Source organism: Tenrec ecaudatus, chromosome 14 (genome assembly GCF_050624435.1).
Source record: "Tenrec ecaudatus isolate mTenEca1 chromosome 14, mTenEca1.hap1, whole genome shotgun sequence".
Taxonomy (NCBI): Eukaryota; Metazoa; Chordata; class Mammalia; order Afrosoricida; family Tenrecidae; genus Tenrec; species Tenrec ecaudatus.
In genome coordinates, this window is record NC_134543.1 from 30003700 (window position 1) to 30028354 (window position 24655).

General features: G+C 53.1%; 2 protein-coding genes across 7 annotated transcripts in view; one reads left to right on the plus strand and one right to left on the minus strand.

Moving 5' to 3' along the window:
* The window catches only part of LTBP2 (latent transforming growth factor beta binding protein 2), a 126379-nt gene extending 112251 nt beyond the window's left edge, over positions 1–14128 (plus strand). For all 5 annotated transcript variants that reach the window (XM_075532428.1, XM_075532429.1, XM_075532426.1 and 2 more), the window contains 16 exons: positions 5–130; positions 827–952; positions 1670–1792; positions 1889–2014; positions 2529–2651; positions 3217–3348; positions 3811–3936; positions 4439–4582; positions 5489–5683; positions 5786–5869; positions 7652–7780; positions 8059–8196; positions 8292–8459; positions 8914–9195; positions 9920–10069; positions 10392–14128. In XM_075532428.1, the coding sequence (XP_075388543.1) occupies positions 5–130; positions 827–952; positions 1670–1792; positions 1889–2014; positions 2529–2651; positions 3217–3348; positions 3811–3936; positions 4439–4582; positions 5489–5683; positions 5786–5869; positions 7652–7780; positions 8059–8196; positions 8292–8459; positions 8914–9195; positions 9920–10069; positions 10392–10543 (2324 nt within the window). In that variant the 3' untranslated portion in view covers positions 10544–14128. The remainder of the gene's footprint in view (positions 1–4; positions 131–826; positions 953–1669; positions 1793–1888; positions 2015–2528; positions 2652–3216; positions 3349–3810; positions 3937–4438; positions 4583–5488; positions 5684–5785; positions 5870–7651; positions 7781–8058; positions 8197–8291; positions 8460–8913; positions 9196–9919; positions 10070–10391) is intronic.
* Positions 14129–14439: 311 nt separating this feature from the next.
* On the minus strand, positions 14440–24497 carry ISCA2 (iron-sulfur cluster assembly 2). 2 transcript variants are annotated; one of them, XM_075532430.1, is made up of 4 exons: positions 24405–24484; positions 24127–24229; positions 23897–24012; positions 14440–23455 (listed from the first exon to the last, which is right to left on the minus strand). In XM_075532430.1, exons 1-4 carry the CDS (start codon positions 24473–24475, stop codon positions 23281–23283), a joined length of 465 nt encoding a protein of 154 aa, XP_075388545.1. In that variant the 5' UTR covers positions 24476–24484; the 3' UTR covers positions 14440–23280. The 2 variants fall into 2 exon arrangements, with proteins under 2 accessions (XP_075388545.1, XP_075388546.1); XM_075532431.1 differs by having other exon boundaries at positions 14441–23455; positions 24411–24497.
* Between the last annotated feature and the right edge of the window lie 158 nt (positions 24498–24655).

Here is a 24655-nt window from a genome sequence, read left to right on the forward strand (position 1 = left end):
TCAGATGTCGATGAGTGTGCCCACCAGACCGCATGCCCCACCGGCCTTTGCCTCAACACACAGGGCTCCTTCACCTGCTCGGCCTGTGAGAGCGGGTACTGGGTCAACAGGGCCGGCACAGCCTGCGAAGGTGATTCTGGGGTGGTGGGCAGGCATGTGGGAAAGGGAGGAGCAGAGGACACAGGCCTTCAAATCTCCCAAAGGACATTCCAGCTCTGGGCTGGCCCGTGATGGAAGCCACCAGAGGAGGGGCCATCCCTGAAGCTGAGAGGGTCTTCAGGTTGGGCCAGAGGCCCCTCTAAGTGGACTTGGCCCAGGGGCAGGAACACCCAGTAAACAAAGTCAGCATGGGCTCACGTGTGCTTACTTGTTGATCTTTGATGGGGCCACCTGACAGTGACTTGGTCCCAAGAAGAGCTTCCAGGGTCAGAATCCCCAAGTCCAGAGGAGGGGACATGAGACCAGGGGGCATTCTGGGCAGGGATGTGTGATGATGCCTTACATGCATCAGGCCCTTGCCTAGAGGCCAGAGCAGCGGTCCTCAAACTTTTTAAACAGGGGGCCAGTTCACTGTCCTTCAGACCGTTGGAGGGCCGGACTATAGTTAAAAAAAACTATGAGCAGATTTGTATGCACACTGGATGAGTCGGCTGCTATGCAGAACAGGCAGTGGTGGCAAAAATACCTGGTAGGTCGAATAAATGTCCTCGGCGGGCTGCATGTGGCCTGCGGGCCATAGTTTGAGGATGCACTAAAGGAGCAGAGCATCTGGGTGGGCAGGTCCCAGTGTCAGGTGGGGCCATCTGACTGCTGTCTGACACCCCAGACCTAGATGAGTGTACCTTTCCGGGAGTCTGCCCCTCGGGGATCTGCACCAACACTGTGGGCTCCTTCTCCTGCGAGGGCTGTAAAGCCGGCTACCGGCCCAGTCCCCTGGGACACACCTGTGAAGGTAAGAGACCTCTCGCGCACATGGGAACTCAGGACACTAACCAGTCGATACTAACCAGTCACCCTTCGAGAGGGGACGTCCTGACCAAGGGACCCTCTGCCTCCTGAGGGACACCCAAGTAGATCGGTTTGGGGACACCTATTCTTACCCCTCTCCACAAATGGGAGCAGTTCAGGGTCTTACAGAGCAAGTCCCTAAAGAGGGTGTGTGTGTGTGGGACTTTGTTAGCCCCTCCTGGATCAGACCCAATGAATTGGACCTCAGAGGGAGGCTGGGGACCAGTTTTCAAACAGCTCATCAAGGGTTCCTTCGGAGGCTGTGTGTGGGGACTATGTTCTGAGAAACAGTGACCTGTGCGCCAGGCAATCGGAAGATAGTTTTTAGGCAGCTAAAGAAACCCTCTCAACTTCCCAGACTCTCTCTCTCTCTTGATTGTGTCTCGCCTGTTCTTCCCATTGCTATGCGAACCTAGAGCTGTGCTGTTTGACCATTCAGGCCGGGCTTTGGGGAGAGCCCCAGGGTCCCCGAGGTGGTGGGCTGAGGTAGCAGCTAGCCCACAGGTTCAGCTGCCGAGTTGCCACCCCACCTGGGGGCTCCACACACGCTCCCCCAGCTGTGCTGCTTCATTGGGGACAAGGCTTGTGGGTCTAGGCTGCTCAGGCACCTGGGAGGTGCTGTGCTCAGCTCCCCCAACCTCCCCCCTGTGTGGCCCTGCAGATGTGGATGAGTGCGAAGACCCCCAGAGCAGCTGCCAGGGAGGAGAGTGCAGGAACGTGGCAGGCTCCTACCAGTGTCTGTGCCCCCGGGGCTTCCAGCTGACCAATGGCTCCCTGTGTGAGGGTGAGCGATCCCCCCCGCAGGGCGGGACAGGGCGGGCAGTGTGCAGGGAGGCCGGGTGGCCCCCCTGCTGATGCCAGACCCATCCCCTCGCTGCAGACCTGGACGAGTGTGCCCGGGAGGAGTACTGCGCCCCACACGGCGAGTGTCTCAACAGCCACGGGTCCTTCTTCTGCCTCTGCGCACCTGGTTTTGCCAGCTCAGCAGGGGGCACCCGCTGCCTTGGTGAGAGCCGACAATGATGGCGCAGTGTCCACTGGTGGGCAGCAGGGAGCGCTGGAGACCATGCCGGGATGGTCAAAAAACCAAACCAATTAACAGTCGGCCACAGAGGAGCCCTCCCTCTGCTGCCCAAGGCTGGAGGTCCGAGTCACCCAGCGGCACCTCAGAGAAAAGGCCTGGGGACTTCTCTCTAGGGATGTAGCCACTGGAGCCCCTGTGGAGTTGAGGTCTACTCTGGGGTCACCAGGAGGCTCAGCAACTTGGCAACTGGTTTTAGTGGTTTCCTGAGATGGCATGTTGTAGGCCCACTGGGGGTTGGGGGGCTGGGAGGGAGGACCTCTGTGTAAGGGCTAGGGTGACGTGTGTCCCCCGGGGAGCCCCAGGCTGCCTGCACGCACTTAGCTCTGGGCTCTCTTTCCGAGCTGACCTGTTCTTTCTCTGGCCATGCCCTGGGCACCTTGGGACCTGCCGCCGCCGCCACCACCACCACCGGTTCCGGTGACCTGTCCCCTTGTAGACGTGGACGAGTGTGCGGCCGCAGACCTGTGTCTGGGAGGCCTCTGTGTCAACACCGAAGGCTCCTTCCGCTGCCTGTGTGAGGCCGGCTTCCAGCCCAACCCAGAGAGTGGGCAGTGTGAGGGTAAGGGGCTGCCCCAGGCCTGCCCACCTCCCACTGCCTGCCTCGGCTCCCAGGAAGCACTGCACTTTGCACGGATGATGAGCTCAGTGGCTCACGCCGTCTGTTGAGCTCCCGCTGGCTGTGCGGCAGGGCCCATACCTCGGCTAAAAGCCACTAGATTCCAGCAGACCTTTATCGAACATAGGTTAGCTGGTCCGAAGTCTCTTCCCAGCACACAGGAGATCACTGTGGCCAGTGTTGACATTGAGCGAGGGGCAGCTGTCAGGCGAACCCTCTGTACCTCACGCTGGCGAGGGTTTGGTAGAACGAGAAGGGAGAAGTACTAGGCTGCGGGGGGAGGAGGTTGTGTGCGGCAGAGAGGGGTGGGGGGAAAGACAGCTGAGAAAGCTAAAAGCTCAGTGCTTTCCCGACTAGCCTGTCCCTCCTGGCCAGTGACCCTGAACTTGGGGTCCTGGGTTTGAGGTGAGCGCAGTAATTCGGAGCACACCAGAGAGAGGCAGGGTCCAGAACAGTGACTGGGCCACCTCTGCCCCATCTCTGCCCTCTCTCATGGCCCGGGGGACAGACGTTGACGAGTGTGAGAGCTACGGGGGCTCTGTGTGTGGCGCCTGGAAGTGTGAGAACAGCCCTGGCTCCTTCCGCTGTGTCCTGAGCTGCCAGCCCGGCTTCCACGGGACCCCGTCTGGGGACTGCATTGGTGAGTGGGGGCAGGGCATAGTCCTGAGGAGACCCACCGCCATCCAGTGGACGCTAGCTCATAGCGACCCTCTAAGAAAGAGTAGAACCTGACCGTGGGGGCTTTCCAAGGCTGTAAATCATTGTGGGAGCAGGTGGGTTTACCCTGTCAGCAGCCTAACACTGAACCCACAGCCCGCCCCCCTCCCCAGGTTTCCTCATTTTCTCCCAAAGATCACTTTTGCAGCTGTTTTGAGTTGGTGTGCCTTCCCCGCCCGGGGTGGGGGGGTGGGGTGTGTGGGGTGGCGGGAGCTCACACACAAACCAAAGAGGAATGTGACCATCCGCGATGTCCTTAGCCTGCGTTTAGAAGCTGCCTTTTGACAGCTAACAAGCCAAATGCATGCATCTTCCCAGCAGAGGGTGGGGAGGAGGGAGAAGAGAGAGAGGGCGGCTGCAGCCCGGCCCCCGCACTGTCCCACAGACATAGATGAGTGTGCCAACGACACAGTGTGTGGGAGCCACGGCTTCTGCGACAACTCGGAGGGCTCCTTCCGCTGCCTCTGCGACCAGGGCTTCGAGACCTCGCCTTCTGGCTGGGAGTGTGTTGGTGAGAGGTTTGTGGGCTGCCGAGCCCCGGGGCCCTTCTTCCAGACTCCACAGATCTTGGCCATCCAGGAAGACCTTAGGGCCTGGCCTCCTAATCGCTCCCTCCAAGAGTAGGCTAGGATGGCTTCCAGGAAGGGGGCCGTCCACCTCTGTCCTGCGGCCAGCACTTTGGCTGGCTGATAGGGGAGGCGTGGCTATGTTCTGCCAGCAGGAGACTGGAGCCCACGGGTGGAGGTGGCATGCTTCTCCAGGTTCCCAGGGCCCCAAATCTAGGGGGCTGTGCCCAGAGGGAGATGAGCCTTCTGTTCTGTCCACTTCCCTGGCCCCCTGACTCATCTCGGTCCCCCTCCCTTCCCAGAGCCTCTGCTCCTCAGGAGTCACTCGTGTTTCTTTCAGACGCCAGCCTTTGTATTTGGGGGGCGGGGGGTGAGATAAGGGCTGGGGACAGGGCCTTGGCGGGCCCCTTGCCTCGCCCCCGCGAGCCCGTCCTCGTGCCTCGGCAGATGTCAATGAGTGTGAGCTCATGCTGGCCGTGTGCGGGGCTGCGCTCTGTGAGAACGTGGAGGGCTCCTTCCTGTGCCTCTGCGCCAGCGACCTGGAGGAGTATGACGCTCAGGAGGGGCGCTGCCGACCTCGGGTACCTGGAGGTGAGGCTCGGGACCCTCACAGGACCCCATCCCCGTCCCACTCCGCATCCGCGACAGCTCTCCGACCCGTGCATCACTTCCACTGCCCTGAGGGCCTGACCCTCACAGCTTTTGCCCAGAAAGGCAGGCCAGGCAGGACGTGCGGGACCTGACGGGCACAGTGGCCATGTGGGTGGGGTGCTGCCCAGGAAGGGAAGCTGGTGGTCTACAGAGTCTGCAGGGGCAGCAAGTGTTGAGGCAAGAGCCAGGGAAATGGCAAGGCTGCGGGGAGCCCGCAGAGGGCTCTGACCTTGGCTTCGGGTGGCCCTCGGGATTGCAGACCGAGCCTCGGAGACTCTGAGTCTGCCAGCCCCTGGGAGCTCTGTGGGCAAGGGAGGTCTTGAAGGGGAGGCAAGCCGGCAAGTGTCCTCCTCCTGCTCCATCACGGCCTCCCACCTCAGCTGGACTAGACCCCACCTGTCCACACATGCCCCCTCCTTGGCAGTGACCACTCAGCTCTGCCATAGAAGGAGAAAGGGGACCTAGAGCCAGGAAGGGTGCCAAGTGGGAGGGACTGAGGCACATTGTGAAGTAGACGAGTAGAGCAGAGGGCTGCTAGTAAGTGTGGGCGGGGGGTGGGGGCATTCTGCTTTGGGGGAGGAAGGCAGTGTGGCGTACGGAGAAGGAAGGGACTTTGGAACCAGAGGAACTGGGTGCAGATCCCTGCTATGTCTCTGAGTGGCTGCGTGCCACAGGCTAGTCACTGGGCCCCTCTAAGGCTTCATGATCTCATTTGTAGATGGGAGCTGAAGGTACCCCCAACATCCACCCCACTGTCTATTCTGAGACAATAGCCCAGAATGCTGCCGTGTGCTGTGCAGGCTGGGGTGGTTCACAGGACCCTGAACAGACAAAACTCACACCCAGGTCAGAGTATCCCCGAGGCCCCCGTGGTGGACCACCCCCCGGGCCCTGTGCGCATGGAATGCTACACTGCCGGGCAGAGGGGGCAGCTGCCCTGCTCCAGCCTGCTAGGCCGGAACACCACGCAAGCTGAGTGCTGCTGTACCCAGGGTGCCAGCTGGGGAGACTCCTGTGAGCCCTGCCCATCCGAGGACTCGGGTAAGGCCCCCCGGGGCCCCTAGTCCTCAGGGTCTGCTCAGCAGAGGGGAGGACAAGAGTGGTTGATTCTTCCTTCTCTGAGCTGGCTGCCTCCCTGCACAGTGGGATTCAGCGAGATCTGTCCCAGTGGTAAAGGCTACATCCCCGTGGAAGGAGCCTGGATGTTTGGACAGACCACATACACAGGTACGCTCCCCAAGGCCCTCCCTCCCCCACTCCCTTCACCTAAGCAGCCAGCCTCCTTGTGGCTGCCTCCCTCAGAAGACCCACCTCCCAGGAGCAGCCATCCTGCTTGGCCCAGGTTGACCCCCTGCAGATGAGCTGGATGTTCTGACCCTGACCAATAACACTCACCCCTGCCATGGCTCACCCCCCTACCCCCACCCCGTGCCAGCACAGGGACAGTGTGGAGAGAGGACTCTCTCCTGAGCCCCAGGTGTGAAGCAAGGACCTTAGGGACTAGGTGCCCGGGTCCTGAGATTGCAAGAGGAAGACTAGCAACAGAGGCTACTTTCTTTGCGGGCTTGCTACGTGCCAAGCACTGTTGCTGACACCTTGCGTAGCTGAAGAGAGCCCTCATGGCACAGCGGGTTAGGTGTCGGGCTGCTCATTGAAAGGTTGGCAGTTCGAACCCACCAGCCACTCCTTGGGAGAAAGATGAGGCGAGCTGTCCCTGTTAAGATTTCGTCTTGGAAACCTGGTGCAGCAGTTCTACTGTGTCTGCTAGGGGCACCAGCAGTCAGGATTGACTTGATGGCTGTGAGGGTCGGTGTTGACATCCACACCACTAATCCCCCTACCGACTACGGGAAACAAGCAGAGTTGGCCCATGAACAACCCGAGGGTTAGAGTGCCAACCTGTGCAGCCCAAACACCGTGTAGCACACACAAGTGTGCCTTGGACAGCACTTGAACTTCCGGGGCCACTTATGCACCAATTTTCTCTTTCCTGTTGCTCTCACAGTGAGCTCCAGGGGCGTGGGTGTCCACTTAAAATGCCAAGTGACTCAGTACATCTTGCATAAGCCATGGCCTCTCAGGAGGATGGGCGCAAGAGGGCTGGGAGTTTCTGGAGGGGCAGACTGCTCACACCCAGATAGTTAACTCTGCATGTTAAGCGGCTACACACAATGCTCAGTGTTCACCGCAAGAGCCAACAGGGGGAAAAAAATCTGCAGGCCCAGGAAGTCCCAGCCCGTGTCATCCAGGGCCAACCATACTGTCACCCCTATCTTTTTAAAAAATCATTTTATTGGGGGCTCATACGCTCTTATCACAATCCATACACCCATCCATTGTATCAAGCACCTTTGTACATTTGTTGCCATCATCATTCTCAAAACATTTACTTTTCACTTGAGCCCTTGGTATCAGCTCATTTTTTTTACCCTCCCACCCTCCCCCTTGATTATTTATTAATTATTTTTTCATGTCTTACACTCACCTATGTCTCCCTTCACCCACTTTTCTGTTGTCTGTTCCCCAGGGAGAGGGTTATAGGTAGATCATTGTGATCAGTTCTCCCTTTCTCCCCACACCTTGCCTTACCCTCCTGGTATCACTACTCTCATTATTGGTCCTGAGGGCTTTATCTGTCTGAAGTCTATGTGTTTCCAGTTCTTATCTGTACCCATGTACATGCTCTGGTCTAGCTGGATTTGTAAGGTAGAATTGGGATCATGATAGTGGAGGGCGGGAGGAAGCATTAAAGAACCAGAGCAAAGTTGTATGTTTCGTTGTTGCTATACTGCCCCCTGACTGGCTTGTCTCCTCCTGGTGACCCTTCTGGGAGGGGATGTCACCCCATCTTATTGGGGACACTGAGCGGGCAAGGAGAGCTTGAGCAACTTGCTCCAAGTGATTCAACTCTTGAGTCGCAGAGCCGAGAGGCAAACCCAGGGGAAATGGCCTGGGTGTCCTCAGGCCCTGCTGCCCAGCACCCCCTCTCATTGCCTCTGCCTCCCACAGATGCCGACGAGTGCATGATGTTCGGGCCAGACCTCTGCCAGCACGGCCGGTGCCTCAACACGGTGCCCAGCTACCTGTGCCTGTGTGATACCGGCTACCGCTACAAGGCCACCAGCAAGACGTGTGAGGGTGAGCGTGCCCCGCCCTGCCAGCCGGTCACGGTCCAGGGCACCTGCCCCTGCTTGGGAAAGAGGCCCACAGTGGTAGGCAGGCCTGTGGTGAGGGGACCCTGGGGCTGCTGGGATGCAGGGGGCTACCTGCCGGAAAGGCATCTCTGCGTCAGGGCAGGGGTCCCTCCCAGACTGGGCTTCACTGTTGGTCACCGGAGAAGTCCCTTCTTGCCAGCGGTCAGCGGGCAGTCTCCTAGGCACTGCACCAGCCTGCCTTGCCCCTCCCTCCCGCTGCAGATCTTGATGAGTGCCAGGCCTTGGCCTGTGAGGACGGTGAGTGTGTCAACACGGACGGCTCCTTCCACTGCTTCTGCAGCCCCCCACTGGTCCTGGACCCCAGCCGGCAGCGCTGCGTGAACGGCACCGGCAGCCTGGGTGAGTGGGCCTGGGCCGAGGGGTAGCAGGGGCGGTGAACATAGGCCAGAGGGAGGGAGGGGAGGCTCACGTGCCTATGTGCCCTGTGCTACCAGATGACTTCCCCGACCACGACATCCACATGGACATCTGCTGGAAGAAAGTCACCAATTACGTGTGCAGCCAGCCCCTGCGCGGGCACCGCACCACCTACACGGAATGCTGCTGCCAGGACGGCGAGGCTTGGAGCCAGCAGTGTGCCCTGTGCCCTCCCAGGAGCTCGGGTGAGCCGCTGGACAAATGGGTCCGACACACCTTGGAAGGGGGAGACATAGAAAGGAGTGGGGCAGGCAGAGTGGTGGCCCCAGTTGCGCCCCCACTCGATGGGGGACAAAGAGGAGGACATGGCTGGAGCCGTGGAGATGAACCGCTTCTCTCACAACCTAACCAGCTGGCGGTCAGCATCACGTGCTCCCTGTCCCAGGGCCAGGGTGCCCGCCAGGCTCTAGAGCAGTGGTTCTCCACCTTCCTCATGCCGCAACCCTTTAAGACAGTTCCTCATGTTGTGGTGACCCCCCAACCATAAGCTCATTCTCATTGCTACTTCGTAAGTGTCATTTTGCTACTGTTATGAATCGGGTGACCCCTGTGAAAGAGTTGTTCGACCCCCAAAGGGGTCACGACCCACAGGTTGAGAACCACTGCTCTAGTCCCTGTCTCTCTCCCTCTTCCCAACAGAAGTCTATGCCCAGCTGTGCAACGTGGCCCGGATCGAGGCGGAGCGGGAGGCCGGGGTCCACTTCCGGCCAGGCTATGAGTACAGCCCTGGGCCTGATGACCTGCACTACAGCCTCTATGGCCCGGATGGGGCCCCCTTCTACAACTACCTGGGCCCTGAGGACAACGGCCCTGAGCCGCCCTTCCCCAACACGGCCATCGACCCAGGGGAGCGCGCGCCCATCCTTGAAGCGCCCCTGCAGCCTGCAGAGGACCCGCCCCACTTTGTGGGCAGCCAGCCAGGTGTGTGCTGCAGTAAAGAAACTAGAAGAGGTGCTGCAGCTGTTTCCTTCCTTCTCCCGTTAGTCACTGGGGAGGGATAGAGACCCACCAATCCAGGTGTGCGCTGCTCTCATGGGCCGCTTTGGGACAGCCTTAGCGATTCCCGGTGATGGACTAGCCGGGCACCAAGAGGTACAGGGGACCTGCTCGGCCCCTGTGGGCTTCCAGGTGGGAGGCAGAGGGCGAGACGTGAGGCTTTGGGATTTCTGGTTTCTTTTAAGGCCCGCTGTGGTGACTCGTTTGTAAGTGACGGGCCTGGTGCTCAGGACTGGGGTTCTAATGAGGAAGTCAGGCCCCCGTGCAGCGACCACAGTCCCTGCCACACACCCGTGCCCCACCCCCACGAGAACCACGGGTAGAGAAGGGCACCAGCTGCTCAGGAGTCTAGGCCAAGTGGAAGCCACCAGGCCTGCCTTGCGGGGCACCCATCCCACCTGCAGTGCCAGACACTTCTCTGTCATTGACGTGTCCCTTGTTGCCCGGCACGCTTTCCCTCGGGGTGCCTGGTTCTGCCTGCGAAGTTCTCATAGCTCTGCTCTGAATACTCCCTCCTCCAAGATCTCAAACATCCGTCCTCTGAGAACTAGAGGACTCCCCCCCCCCCCCCCGGGGAGATCTGGGGTTGGAGAGACTAGCCTCTCTGGCCCCAGCTTCCTTCTCTCTCTCCCTGACTGCCTTCCACCAGAACACCAGGCCGGCTTCGAGGGGCTTCAGGCAGAGGAATGCGGCGTCCTGAACGGCTGTGAGAATGGCCGCTGTGTGCGCGTGCGCGAGGGCTACACCTGCGACTGCTTCGAGGGCTTCCAGCTGGACACAGCCCACCTGGCCTGTGTGGGTGAGTCTCCGCTCATGCACATGTCCTGCTGAACTGACTACTGTCCCCCCTCCCCCTCGGGTCCACCAAGCGCCAGGCTGTGGGAGAGAGAGCTCTGCTGGAAGGTTCTGATGCCAGGCTGAGAAAGCCCTTCCTCTCCTTGGAGGTGCCTAAGGCAGAGACGTGCAGGGACAGGAGAGTGTGACCCTGCCCAGGCACGTTGGGACTCACCACCACCTGCTCTGTGGCATGGCAGGAGCCAAGGCCCGCTTCCCAGGGGGGCAGGGGGCAACCAGAGGCCTCTGGGCTCCTTACAGCTCTCTCCTCCTTCCCTTGCTCCTAGATGTGAATGAGTGTGAGGACTTGAACGGGCCGGCTGTGCTCTGTGCCCATGGTCACTGTGAGAACACAGAGGGCTCCTATCGCTGCCACTGCCCCCCAGGGTACGTGGCCAAGGCCGATCCCCCCCACTGTGCTGCTGAGGAGGAGCAGTGAGCGGTACGGGCAGCTACCTGCAAGGGGCTCCCAGACACCAGCAGGAGCCTGGAGGATGCCAGCTGGGGCGACGCCGTGCTGACACCAGCAGGAGGCCCGGGCCCAGCCCCTGGCTAGCCTTGCCCACTTAACATCTCAGCTTAAGGCTTTGGCGGTGGACTCCCGCCCCTGCCTCTGTGCCACCATGTCCTTGCTTGGTACAGACACCACCAAATTCCCCCATGCTTCAGCCTTTGGCCCGGAGGCCTGGTCTACCACCTGTCCCAGCCTCGCAATGGAAAGCTTACCAAAGGATGGCCTTCGGCTACCCATGCCAGCTGTCCACATGGGCACAGCCTTTCTGCCTCACACTGCAGGCACCCCCTTTCCAACCACGGCCCACCTCTCATCCTAGTAACTCCACATCTTCCCTGGGATGGCCCTTCAGACTCTGGGGAGCAAGGACGGGCTGGAGGGAGTTTGGGAAGTGACCAGCATCACGTCCCTCCCAAGAACCTTCACTGCCCCCCTGCCAGTCTGGCTAGGACCCTGCTTTTGGCCACATCTCCATCCTGTATCTAGTTTGGTGGCCCCTGGGAGGAGCAGAGGATATCCCCGTCTCAGAGAAGTGAGACTGGTATGAGCTTTCTGGGTGTAAAAGACACAAAGGAAAACAAGCCAACAGCCCAGGGAGCAGCAAGCAGCAAGCAGGCAGCTTGCAAAGTACCGGGTATCAGCAAGGGAGCCAGAGCTTTCTACAAGGCGCAGGAAAATATCCAGTAGTTTTGGGTCAATGGACATCCAAAAGCTACTGGGCAAGCAAGGGTGCCACAAGACAGGATGCTGACCTCCACAGCCCCGTGTTAAGAATGCACCCCTGACAGGAACCAGCGCTCCCCTTGCACGCCCCTTTTGGAAGAACCAGTTCAGGGGCCTGTTTTCTAGCTGAAGGAACACAGTGCAATCAGGGAAAGCAGACTCCCGTTGTCATCTTTCCCTCGACTCAGACGCCCCTACCTTCTTTACCTTCATGGGACAGAGGATGGCACCCCTCTGCGTGGACAGGGAGAACCCCAGCTTCAAAGGAGGGTGGCTGGGAGCTGAGCGCCATGGCGGTAAAGAAATGCACATTTGGGCGCGTTTGCTCATGTGTTTATTTCATAGGAGGCCACATTTGTGTACCGTATCGGCTACATCTAAACATGAGCGGCGAGGCTGTGCTTTCTCCCCTTACTGGCTCTGCCCAGTAGCCTGTGGAGTGGGTTCCCTGGGGGAAAAAGCTCATTCCTGCCCCAAGACAAAGAACGCTCTGGTGGCTGGTAATGTAAATGAGAAGGCTCCGCATGGCCAGAGACACGGACGAACCTCTGCTCCCACGCCAACCTGTCCTGTCCTACCTGCTGCTCAGATCGTCAGCCAGAACACACTTTACTGAATGCTTGCCATGTGCCAGGCACCGTGTCAGGTGCTGCACGTGTGTTTCATTGATGTGAACAACAATCCTATTTACTATTTTTACGTGCAATTTACAGAAGACGCAAAGGTTCAACCATTTGTGCTAAGTCATGGTGTTAGATGAGATGTTTTTAGCAGATAGAAACAGATGGTTCTTAATCAACACCCAAAATTATTCTGACCTTCCTTTGGAAGAGAAATTAATATTAAAGCCACATGGTGTCGTTGTGTTGAGTGCTTAGGTCCAGAGTCGGGGGACATCTAGTCCATACAGGTCATGTCCTGCACCCGACTGGTGTGTCGTAAACGGGGTCTCAAAAGCTTGTGACACAACTATTGGTCTCTTCCTATCCGGACCAAATAAGAGTGAAGGACATCAAGGACTGGAGGAAATAATTAGTCCAGAGGACTAATGAACCACCGCTTCCACTAACCTGAGACCAAAGCACCTACATGGGGCCCAGCTACCTCTCAACACCACTCTGCTGGGGACCGCAAGAGAAGGTCCTGGGCAGAGTGGGGGAGGGAGGAAGAACAAAATCTAAATCATGAAAAGACCACACTTGTCTGCAAGTGGAACCCCCTAGTCTGTAGCCCTCAAGCACCCTTCAAACCTGGAACCGAACCCACTTCCAGAGATCACCTTTCAGCCAAGCAACAGACATGCCTCTAACGTGAACGGTCACACCCACGAGACACACGCTGCTCAGAACAATCCACCACACAGGACCAAAAAGACAGCGTTTGCCCAAATAGAACGTTCAGAAGGCCAGAGGGGCCAGGAAGGATGGGCAAGTAGCAACACGGAACCCAGGGACGAAGGAGGCAGGAGCTGTTGTACTGAAGGGACTGCACCTAATGCCAGGGAACAACACGTAGCATGTAGCTCGTAACACAGGAAACACATTTGCTGTGTAAACTTCCACGCGAACTTCCATAGAATGCCCCCACCCCCACCCCCCACCCCCACAGAAAACCAAACCACAACAATACTGGGGGTTTTTTAATGGTCAGATTGGCAAAGGCTAAAAAGTGTGATAAGACCTCGGGTTGGCAAACATTTGGGGAAAAGGCACCCTCCCAGCTGATTTGTCTGATCTCTCAAGGGGACAATATGCACGTGCCCTTTGATCTTGTAGGAACTTAACCTTCAGCTATATCCTCGGCCAGTTTCGGAGAACAGAGGTTATTCATTACGGTAGGATTTGTAATAGCAAAGGACAAGCAAGGACTTGCTATAAAAGCTTAAAAAAAACCCAGAGCCGTACCTATCCCAACTCAGTGCATGTATTCCAACTCGACACAGAACTGTCCCAGAAGGCTTCCAAGGCTGTAACACTTACGGAGGCAGGCAGCCCTGTCTTCCCCCGTGGAGCAGCTAGCTGGTGGGTTCAAACTGCGGACCTTTTGCTTATCACTTCACCTCCAGGCACCAGGACACCTAGGAATGGCTGTGGAGCCCGAAATAATCATCAGAGAGCTGCCTGAAAAGGCTTGCTAGAAAAAGTCTCCCCAAAAAGAGAGTGGGGGGGGACAGGAGGCATACGAGCAGAACAATGTAGCTACCATGCTGCCATCTGTCTAAAGAAAGCCGAGGGGGGCGGGCATTGCCACCTTCATGCTTGCACTCCACCTTACACCCCATATTTCAAAGACCCTCCTGCCACTCCCCGATACTTTGCCCTTTCTCCCAGCCCGGGCCTTCTTGCTCCCCTTCAGAAATCTTGCTGGCATAGACACACATCTTTCTGAAGCATTAAGAACTTGGCAGCACACAGCATGTTGTTCTGTGCTTTTTGCCTCCCACTGAATACACATTTGCACATACAGTGCCATCTTCTCTCCCGCAGCGGTGTCACATCCCACTAAGTAATGTATGTACTCAGTCCCCCATGGACGGGCATTTCCATCGTTGGCCATCTCTGCTCTGTTGGCTGTGGTCACAGGCATCCTTGCTCATGAGTTCTTTGACATTATACCTGTGGGATTCTTCCAGGAAATCCACACCAAGGTTGGTGGTTTGTGGGCAGGGGGGATGGGGAAGCAGGGACAAGATTGGGAGACTTTTCACTGTATCCCCTTTTGTAGCTTCTAAAATTTTATACCTTATGTATTAATGACATTCAAAAAATAAAATATTTTTAAATACAACTGTTGGCCACAGACTTCTTAAATGTGCCTTCTCCTTATATGATTTCCTTGTCTAGAGTTAAGGCCAAGTGAAATTTATTTCAGAAAGCCCAGGGCAAACTTCCTTCCTTTTTTTTTTTTAAAAAAACATTTTATTATGGACTCATACAACTCTTATCACAATCCATACATACATCAATTGTGTAAAGCACATCTGTAAATTCTTTGCTCTCATCATTTTCAAAGCATTTGCTCTCCACTTAAGCCCTTTGCATCAGGTCCTCTTGTTTTCCCCCCTCTCTCCCCACTCCCCCCTTCCTCATGAGCCCTTGATAATTTACAAATTATTATTTTGTCATCGCTTGCCCTGTTCGACGTCTGGGCAAACTTCCTTTCAACAGCCCCATGGCATTTCTGAGGACAAGTATTCGACTACTGGGCAAAAGGTTGGTATTTTTGTGGAGAAGGACGGACACACAGAGATTTTAGAAGAGCACTAGTACACAGCCAAGGTTATCTTCTCATGCAGAACAGAATTTCACATTCCCCTAGAATCCAGACATTCTGAAGCAAAGGGCTGGGGACACCTGATGGCTGTCCTGAGATAACCAAAATGCTCTCCCGAATTCTTCAAGCCCAGCAGTCATTTTGCTTAACTGGTAAAGAACATCTGCCTTGAGCCCTCTGCTCTTCCAAGGTCTGGCTACGTAGAACATGGAGAAAGAGACGAGGCTTCTACGGCTGTGGACATGTACAGCCTGGGAAGCGCACCGGAGCAGTTCTCCTCTGTCCTTGAGGGTCTCAGTGAGTGACTGATGTCAATGAGCTTGGGGGTTTGGACAGACTCAAACTCACAAGAGCAACTTGAGAGGCTGGCCAGGAAGCTTAAGGGGCAGGGAGTTTCTGTCCGTGGGGGAGGACCACTCACAATGGGGCAGAGTGAGAGTGGTTGGACAACTCCAAGAGGTGGATCAAGGTCACCGAGTGACACAAGAACAAAGGGTTGATGGGTGTGTTTTGTTGTGTATGTTCCACATGCAAAAATGAGTTCTTTTACAAGGGGAGTTCCCTGCCCTAAGGCAAACACATGAAAACAGAGCACTGTGACAGATACCACGGACCCCTGCCACGGCCTGCTGTGTAGCACTGGTCAGCACTGTCATTGCTGTCCATCTGGTCCCAGGTGTCCTCGCCCAAGGTCAGCCCTCCGCTCGGAGGCGTAACAATGAAAGATCCCAAAAGTTGGGCGCCATTCTCAAGGAGAGGAAAGAGGAGTATCTCCCTGGACATCTAGTTCTGTAGTCCGTCCTTCTGGACCTGCTGTCTGTAATTCATCAACATCGCCATACCGAAACACTCAGAGTGGCCGACACACAAACACACACATAACTAAAGAAAGTTTTGATGTTAAGATCTGGACACTGACCAATGCTAAGATCTGCTTTTCCCTAAGAACATGCCAAGACGGATTCACAACGTATCAAGGATTTGGGGCTCCCTGGCCTTAGGGTCTTGCACTATTGCATTTTGCTAAAGCAAAGGTGGGATGGACCTGCTGCCTAAGTCAGACCCAGACCTGCCTATCAAGGGAATGAAAGTCAATTAACAGCACCCTCGGAAAGTAAGACGGAGGCAAATGATCTTCCGATGGCTACAGGAGGAGGGAACACAAAACCCCACTGCCAGCTAGGCCCTTCCAGCTCGCACTGCCCCGTGGGTTTGCGCGACTGTGACTTTATAGGAATGGGAAACCTCATCTTTCTCCTGGCTGGAAGAGTAGGGTCTTCCTAAGTATATCTGCACAGCGAATATCTGTGAAAACACCTGCTGGAAGAGGGAGGACATTTGGTCTGGGAGGAAAAAAGAAAAAGCGAGAAGCCAATGTTACCATAACCCAAAGCCAAACCCACTGCCATCAAGTAGATCCTAGATTGACTCAAGGTGATCCAGGGCTTTCAGAGGCTGGAAATCTTTAGAGTGAGTAGATAGCCTTATCTTCCTGCTGAGGAAGGGCTGGTGGATTTAATCTGCTGGCCTTCAGGTTAACCTGTAACCCACTACTGCCATGCTTACTGTTTGTCCCAGGCAAACTGCCCTGAGGCTGTCATTCTCCAATGCCGTATGTCTTCAGTCAGCTGCAGCCCCCCACTCCCAAGAGACCCCCTGAGACTACAGCTCTCCCCATGAAGTTTGCCAGTATGTCTGTTAGTCTGGGTACATTAGAGAAACAAATCCACAGAAAGTCATATATATGAGAGTTTTATATAAAGGGGGCCAGAGGGCAGGCTAAAATGCTTGCTAGGTGACCACCTGGATCTACTGATTGAGTGGAAATGAGAGAAATGCAGCAATAAAGACATGGGTTGAGTTTGGCCACTGACACCTGTGGGCTTGGCTGACAGGAAACAAAGAGAAGATGAGAGTGAGTTGGCTGGTCTAAAGTTCATGACCTAGCACGAGGGCCTAGGCTTGTTGAGTATTTGTGAGGGCCCATGGTCTAAAGGCAAGGTGGCCAATGGGCACCCTGGGGAGCCTGAGTGAGGCACTTCACATTGAGTTGACCAGAACCCGACCAGATGAAGAGCTTTTTGAGCCCGTGAACTGGTACACATTGTTGCTGACTTCATGGATGTCATGTTCTGATTTGACTTTGCTTATGGATGCGGATTTCACAAGGTTCCAACTGGAATGAAGATTTGTCATGTAGAAAAATATGATTGTCTCCTCAGAGCACTGGGTTGATGTAAGTGGGCGTCTGTAAATTGGATACCCAGAATTGGGGGGATAAAGACAGGAATTGGTTGGCTTACCAACTTTCATAGGTGGGGAACACATTCATAGGATTGTAGGATTAAGATGCCGGTGTTACTTAATTATAATTGCGAGGCTAAAGAATTGTGTACAGGTGCCAAGTTGGCAAAGGGTGGATTGAGATAGTTAAGGTTTATTGGTCCCAGCTGTCTGAGAAACAAATGTGGAGTTAATTGAAGGACAGAGAGATAAATGACTCCGAGAGCCTCGCCTTTCTAGTTCTCGGATCTCTTGCTTTTTGATGGTCAGACCAGGGTGCAGCTGCCTTAGCCAGTGCCCTGCTTTAGCTGGCAAGGCCCACTTCCTGCAAGGGATCCCTGAGGAGAAGCTAAATGGACCTGCCCCGATGCAGCCCTGGGTGCTGGAGCACCCGTGTGGAGACCTTTGCCAGCGCTGAGATGCTTACACGTTCACTGATTCAGCTTTCCCCTTAGTCTGCATCATTGCATCTGTTTTGTGATATTGAGGAGGGCTTTGTGGATTGGTGTAGGACGTATGGGAGAATGTTGGACTTCTGGGCTTGGACAGCACTGGGTTGGGATGCTTTCTGAATATACACTTAAACCCTTTACATAAAACTCTCTTCTACATGTGAGTTTCTGTGGATTTGTTTTCCTAATTCACCCTGACCCAGTGAGATAAAGGAGTTTTCTCTGAAATCTACCTCCTAAAAACAAATATCCAAGTCTCCTATTGACAATGTTGTAGTTGTTAGGTGCTGTCCAGCTGTTTCTGACTCACAGTGACCCTACGCAGGAGAGGAGACACTGCCCAGTCCTGCGTCAACTTCATGAACTAGAGCAGTGGTTCTCAACCTTCCTAATGCCATGACCCTTTCATGCAATGCCTCATGTTGTGTGACCCCCAACCACTGCTACTTCATAACTAATTTTATTTTTGTTATGAATCATCATGTAAATATCTGATATGCAGGATATATTTTCATTGTTACAAATTGAACATAATTAAAACAGTGATTAATCACAAAAACAATATGTAGTTATATATTGTGAAATATTTATTTCTAATTGCAAATAAGTGAAATTTTGTCTTGAAGCATGGTGTAGCATGGGTAAGAGCCTTCACACCTGGTACTTGGTATATGGGCGTATCTGCATGTGGGTGGACCCGCCTGGAGATGGATAGAGGAGCAGTGTCTTGGTTCCTAAGATCATTGGAAATATGTGTTTTCTGATGGTCTTTGGTGACCCCTGTGAAAAGGTCATTTGAGCCCCAAAGGGGTCACAACCCTGAGGTTGAGAACTGCTGGCCTAGAGGCTCGTGTCTTCTCAGGGACCGTGTTTCTGCCTAGTAGACCACTGTCACTTTAAAAAACTGCTTTGACATGATTGGTGTACCACAGGATGTAATGGTTTAAACATATTAAAGAGTTGTCCATCTCCACCACAATAAATTGTACCAACTACTGCAAATTAATGGTTTATTTAACAACTAACACTGTCCAGCTTGTGCTGAAGAGGAAGAAAATGAACGAATGAATAATCCATGAAAATTTGAAAGGATAGGCCTTAATGTTTAAAGTGTAGCAAAGCCAAGTCTGTCTAAATAAAATAGGCTGGATGAACAATCTGGAGGAGAAAACAACAGGACCAACAGTTCTGGGAGGGACATGGCAGAGGGGGAGGTGGGGCAAAAGGTAGTGGTGCTAACAAACTCAGGGACAAGGGAACAACAAGTGATCCAAATCGGAGGTGAGGAGGGTGTAGAAGGCCTGGTAGGGTGTGATCAAGGGTAATGTATCCAAGAGGAATTGCTGAAACCCAAATGAAGACTGAGCATGATAGTGGGACAAGAGGAAACTCAAAGGAAATAGAGGAAAGAGCTAGGAGGCAAAGGGCATTTATAGAGGTCTAAATAAAAGCATATATATGTAAATATAGTTATATATGTGGATGGGGAATAGATCTATGTGCATATATTTATAGCTTTAATAATAAGGTAGCAGAAGACATTGGGCTTCCACTCAAGTACTCCCTCAATGCAAGAGTATTTTCTTCTATTAAATTGGCATTCTATGATGTTCACCTTCCTGACACAATCACTGAAGACAAAGTGGGTGAACAAGCTAATGTGAAGAAAGCTGATGGTGCCCAGCTATCAAAAGATACAGCATCTGGGGTCTTAAAGGCTTGAAGGTAAACAAGCAGCCATCTAGCTCAGAAGCAACAAAGCCCAGATAGAAGAAGCACACCAGCCTATGTGATGAGGTGCCAAAGGGATCAGTTAACAGGTTTCATCAGAACAAAAAATCATATCACTGTGTGCTCACCTCCCTGGAAAGATCACTGAAGACAAATGGGTGTATAAGCAAATGTGGTGAAGAAAGCTGATGGTGCCCAGCTATCAAAAGATATAGTGTCTGGAGTCTTAAAGGCTTGAAGGTAAACAAGCGGCCATCTAGCTAAGAAGCAACAAAGCCCACATGGAGGAAGCACACCAGCCTGTGCAATCACAAGGTGTCAAAGGGATCAGGTATCAGGCATCATCAGGACAAAAATCATATCATTGTGAATGAGGTGGAGGGGTGGGGGAGTACGGAGTGGAGACCCAAAACCCATTTGTAGGCCACTGGACATCCCCTTATAGAAGGGTCTCGGGGAGGAGATGAGCCAGTCAGGGTGCGATGTAGCAATGATGAAAAATACAACTTTCCTCTCCCTATCACTATCATGATCCCAATTCTACCTTACAAATCTGGCTAGACCAAAGGATGTACATTGGTACAGATAGCAACTGGAAACACAGGGAATCCAGGGCAGATGATCCCTTCAGGACCAGTGGTGTGAGTGGCGATACTGGAAGGGTGGAGGGAGGGTGGATTAGAAAGGGGGAACCGATTGCAAGGATCTACATATAACCTCCTCCCTGGGAGATGGACAACAGAAAAATGGGTGAAGGGGGATGCCAGACAGGGCAAGATATGACAAAATAATACTTTATAAATTATCAAGGGCTCATGAGGGAGGGGGAAAAAATGAGGAGCTGATGCCAGGGCTTAAGTGGAAAGCAAATGTTTTGAGAATGATGTGGGCAATGAATGTACAAATGTGCTTTTCACAATTGATGTATGTATGGATTATGATAAGATAGGGCAAGATATGACAAAATAATAATCTATAAATTATCAAGGGCTCATGAGGGAGGGGGGAGCGGGGAGGGAGAGGGAAAAAAAGAGGACTTGATGCAAAGGGCTTAAGTGGAGAGCAAATGCTTTGAAAATGATGAGGGCAAAGAATGCACAGATGTGCTTTATACAATTGATGTATGTATATGTATGAATTGTGATGAGTTGTATGAGCCCCTAATAAAATGTTTTAAAAAAAATAACTATTAGAAATAAAGTGTAGCAGTTTCTTAAGGATGACGACAGGACTTAAGTAGTGCGGCCTGCACATCTATGTGAGATGAGGCGTGGGCAGCAGCCCTCAGGATCTTAGTAACTTCATACATACATGCTTGCACGGTTCTCTCCCAGTCCCAACATGTGGTGCCCACCCCCTTTCTCTAACCAACACAACTTTCATTTCTCTAAATCGTGGGTTTTATGGGAAATGTAAGTATTCAAGTTTCATCTCCAGACACTGTGGTAAACTGAGGGACTGGATGAGAGTGTAATACAGTTAGATCAGCCATGCTTACAACTATGGGTCTGGAAAGCCGACTCTAGTAGGGGAAGACTCTCACAGCTATGATACCAATAAATCTTAAAATACATTCTCATGACTGAACACAGTCCCTCCAATAACCCCTCCTAAAAGAACTGTCATAAGGAACTACCATCTAAGAGGAATCATTAGTGTCTGGCTACTTCCCAATGCCTAAAGGTTATCTGTAGATGAGAGCAATCAGCTTCTAAAGCTAATTCACTGCAAAATGTAGCAAACTCTGTTTTGACTTCTTTTGCTGATAATGATCAGAGATTACTCCCCCAGGGGAGGGGTGGTTTCCAGGTTATCTAGCACTAGGTCAAGACACTGACTCGTCTTATTGTTTATTATGTTACCTGCTTATATAACTTATTATGTCTGATGTTAGCTGTAGGACATGCATGCATTATGAAAGATCTGTAAGCCCCATTACACACACACACACACACACACACACACACACACTCATTAGAAGATACAGTCTGTCCTCTCAGTCCTAACATGGGATGAGGAGCCCCTGTGCCCCGCCATCTGTCTGTCTGTCTGTCTTTAATATTTTTCACAATCGCAAGCAAAGTTGCTCCTGAGGACCCGTGAGTGTTGGGGACCCCCTCACCCTTACATGATACTTTAACACTAAACTCTTTATTTGCAATTCCTTGAAATAGTACATTCTTTGACTGAAGGACTTGAATTCCAAGTTTCACAGTAAAAGACTGGTTGATAACAATGCATCGTAAAACTTTCAGAAGCAAAAGAATGTTTGTGGACCGTATTTTTCTTTTTAGTGTGGCAGTGTTATTAGTTTTTAAAATCAGTACTTTTAATTTTATTTATTTTTATTTAATTATGTTTGAAGTTTCTTTTTATGTTACCATCATCATTTTTTAAATTTAATAAGTCATTTTATTGGGGCTCATACAACTCTTATCACAATCCATACATACATCAATTGATTAAAGCACCCTTATACATTCGTTGCCCTCGTCAATCTCAAAATTTGCCTTCCACTTGGGTTCCTGGAATCAGCTCATTTTCCCTTTTCCCTCTCCGCTCCCTCCTCCCCCCAAATCAGTACTTTTTAAATGGAAAACAACTTGACCAAAGATTTTTCACAGTTTTGAGACCCATTAAAACAAAGTTTAATGAGAAAAAATTAAAATTGTGATTTATCTCAAACTTGAACTTCACCGGGAATTCAGTATTTCATTTGGCCCATCCTGGTGGCGCAGTGGGCTGTGTCAGGCTGCTAACCATTAGGTCAACAGGGGCTGTCCTACCCTGTCCTTTACGGTCATCTTAAGTCGCAATCAACTCAAAGGTGGGGAGTTTGGTTTCTGGTTTATCTAACTAAGGATTTCATCCTGCTTGGACCCACAATCAATGCTCCCTGAAGTAGCAGTGAAGATCTCACATGGATGTCACTCTGAGGATGAATGCGCCCCTGGCCCAAGCCATGTTTCGATTGCCTCGGATACAGTGAAAGGTCAAAGAAGGGTCGACATATGGGGATTACAGTGCTGGTGAGGAAGACTGAACGTGCCCTGGGCTCACGGAAGACAGACAAATCTGTCTTGGAAGCAGGACAGCCAGAATGTCCCTGAGGAAAGAGTTTGGTGAGCTTTTATCTCATGTCCTTTGGACATGTTATCAGGAGAAATCAGGCCCTGGAAAAAGACATTCTGCTTGGTTACGTGCAAGTGCAGTGACAAAGAGCGAGACCGTCCGGAGATGGATTGGCACAGTGGCTGCAAGAATGGGTAGAACCACAGCAGCAATTAGGAGGCTGGTTGGCACAGGACTGGGCAGTGTTCTGTTCTGCTGCACACAGGGTCACTCTGCGTCACCACCCACTCAAAGGCACCCAACACCATCTAAGGGAGATCCCTATGTGCCTATTATCCACTAGTAGCAAAGGGACTACTTCCTGGTGATGCAGGAGAGCGGAGGCATTTTGTACCATGAAGTCAGTGAAGCAATTTATTCTGACAAGATTCAGTCACAGCATCTTGAAATGTCCCTGTGGGCAAGGAGGCCCATTTCCAGATGATTCCAGTGTCAGAGGGAGTCTGGTCTAAGCTGTCTGCGTGATCGGTTATTTAGAGCCTAGCAGATTCATGAGGATGAGTGCCCAACAAATAGGAAGTGGAGAGTGGGGTACATAAAAACTAAGGCTGGATTGAGCAGAATGTTCAGACAGCTTGAGATGGTAAGAAACATTCTGTTTGCCTTTGTCACCCCCTCCGGCCTCTTTACCAGTTCAGCTACCCAGTCTGTGCCCTAGAGTCAAAATACCAATAAATAGGGATTTCCTTTCTAAAGATAGCTTTTATATAATACATAGCAGTCCACATATGTACAAGCAGCTCTGAAGGCCAGAACAGTAACTCCAAATTTTGGAGCCTGGGAGGCTCTGTAGATTATACTGGGTTTCCACCAGTGATTCAATCTGAAGAGACAGCTCTAGAGACAGGAACTTAGAAATGAAGGGCTGGGGGCCGGGGGCTGGGATGGAATTAAGAGTACAAGTTTCACATTTTGAAAACTGGAGTGACAGAACATTGCACTGGTGGGCTGAGGGAAGTCTATCTGAGAAAGGACCATGATTAGGTGACAGACCGTGAGGGTCCTATGAATGCCAGGTTCCTCCAGGTGGTTGAAGCGGTGGCCATGTCCGGGTCCCTCCTCCTCACCTCAGACTTTGACAGAGAACGAGGACCCACAGGAGCAGCCTTGCTGTGCTTGGGGATTGTTCACCACTTGAAAGGAGCTTCGGATAAGTTCTTGGCTGAAATCCACCTGGGCCCCTTTGACGAAGGCCAGGCTATCAGAGTCAACCACCACTCTTGCCCCACCCTGTTCAAACACCCTGGAAAGACAGGAGAGGCATTCATGACTACCATAAACATCCCCAAAAGAACAGCCCCTCTGCCTGCCGACCCCACACCCAGGAGCCCCCCACCTTCTAGTCTCTGAAGAGAAGGGCGGGCAGTTCCTGACCACTTCTGACAAGGGTTGATTTTTCTCTGGGGGTGAGGTGTCAGCGAATACAGCGAAACATTTCAAAAAGTAGGCCTGGGATGGAGTTCAACCCTACGATTTACCAACTCCCTCTGGGCCAGCGCATGTCAGATTTGCTCCGGAAACTTCATTATTTTACCATGGCAAGGTCAAGAATACCCCCGGGCATCCTCTGTGGTTTACACCCCACCCAGCGCAAGCCCTTGAGATGTGGCATAAAAGTGCATCTTTTACCAGAGACACTTTTATCTGGGCCGACCATGCTGAGGCCCCACCCCTTCCTCCTTGCCTATCGTCCGGGTTGACAACTGTATCCAGTGAAAATTTGTATTGGAATCCGGAGCATCCTCCTCCTTCCACCTGCAGTCTGAGGAATTCCGGCCCTTCGGTGATTTCCAAAAGCCTCTGAAATGCAGGAAGGGGGGATCGAGAAGACCGGGAGACAGGGAAGAGAAGGGTGGGCCAGAAGGAGGTCCCGGCACTGGCTGGGACACGGCCACCCCACGCGCGACCTCCTACCTGGACACAGCTGTCGGTGAGGTGGATGTGCCACTCATTGGCCTGGGGGCTGGAGAACGACGTTTCCCGACGCACCTGAGGCCAGGGGAAGGCCGCGGGGAGCCTGCCACGCAAGGGACAAGAGCCAGGTGGGTGAAGCGGCACCTGACCCCGGCCAGGGCAGCCTCCCGCCAGCCGCCCGCCCTCCGACACCCATCCCCGCGGGCCTTAGCTTCCCGCTTGCCCAGGGAGGCGCAGAACCTAACATTCCCTTCCCAGGTGCGTTCGAGGGTTGGTACCTGTACCTCGGCCAGCGAGTGACCTCTCTCAGGGCAGCGGCCGCCAGGGATAACCCCCAGGCGGCCGCCATCTTTCTTCGCAAACCCCGCCCCTCGCGGAGACCGGGTCACTTGAGTCGCGGGAGGCGGGGAAAGGGCGTGGCGAAAGGCGGGGCCGCACGGAGACCCCGCCTCCTAGCAGGCCTATTGGGTAGTGAGGAAAGAGTTGGGTCCTGATTGGCTAACGGTGCGCCAGACGTCAAGTACAGTCA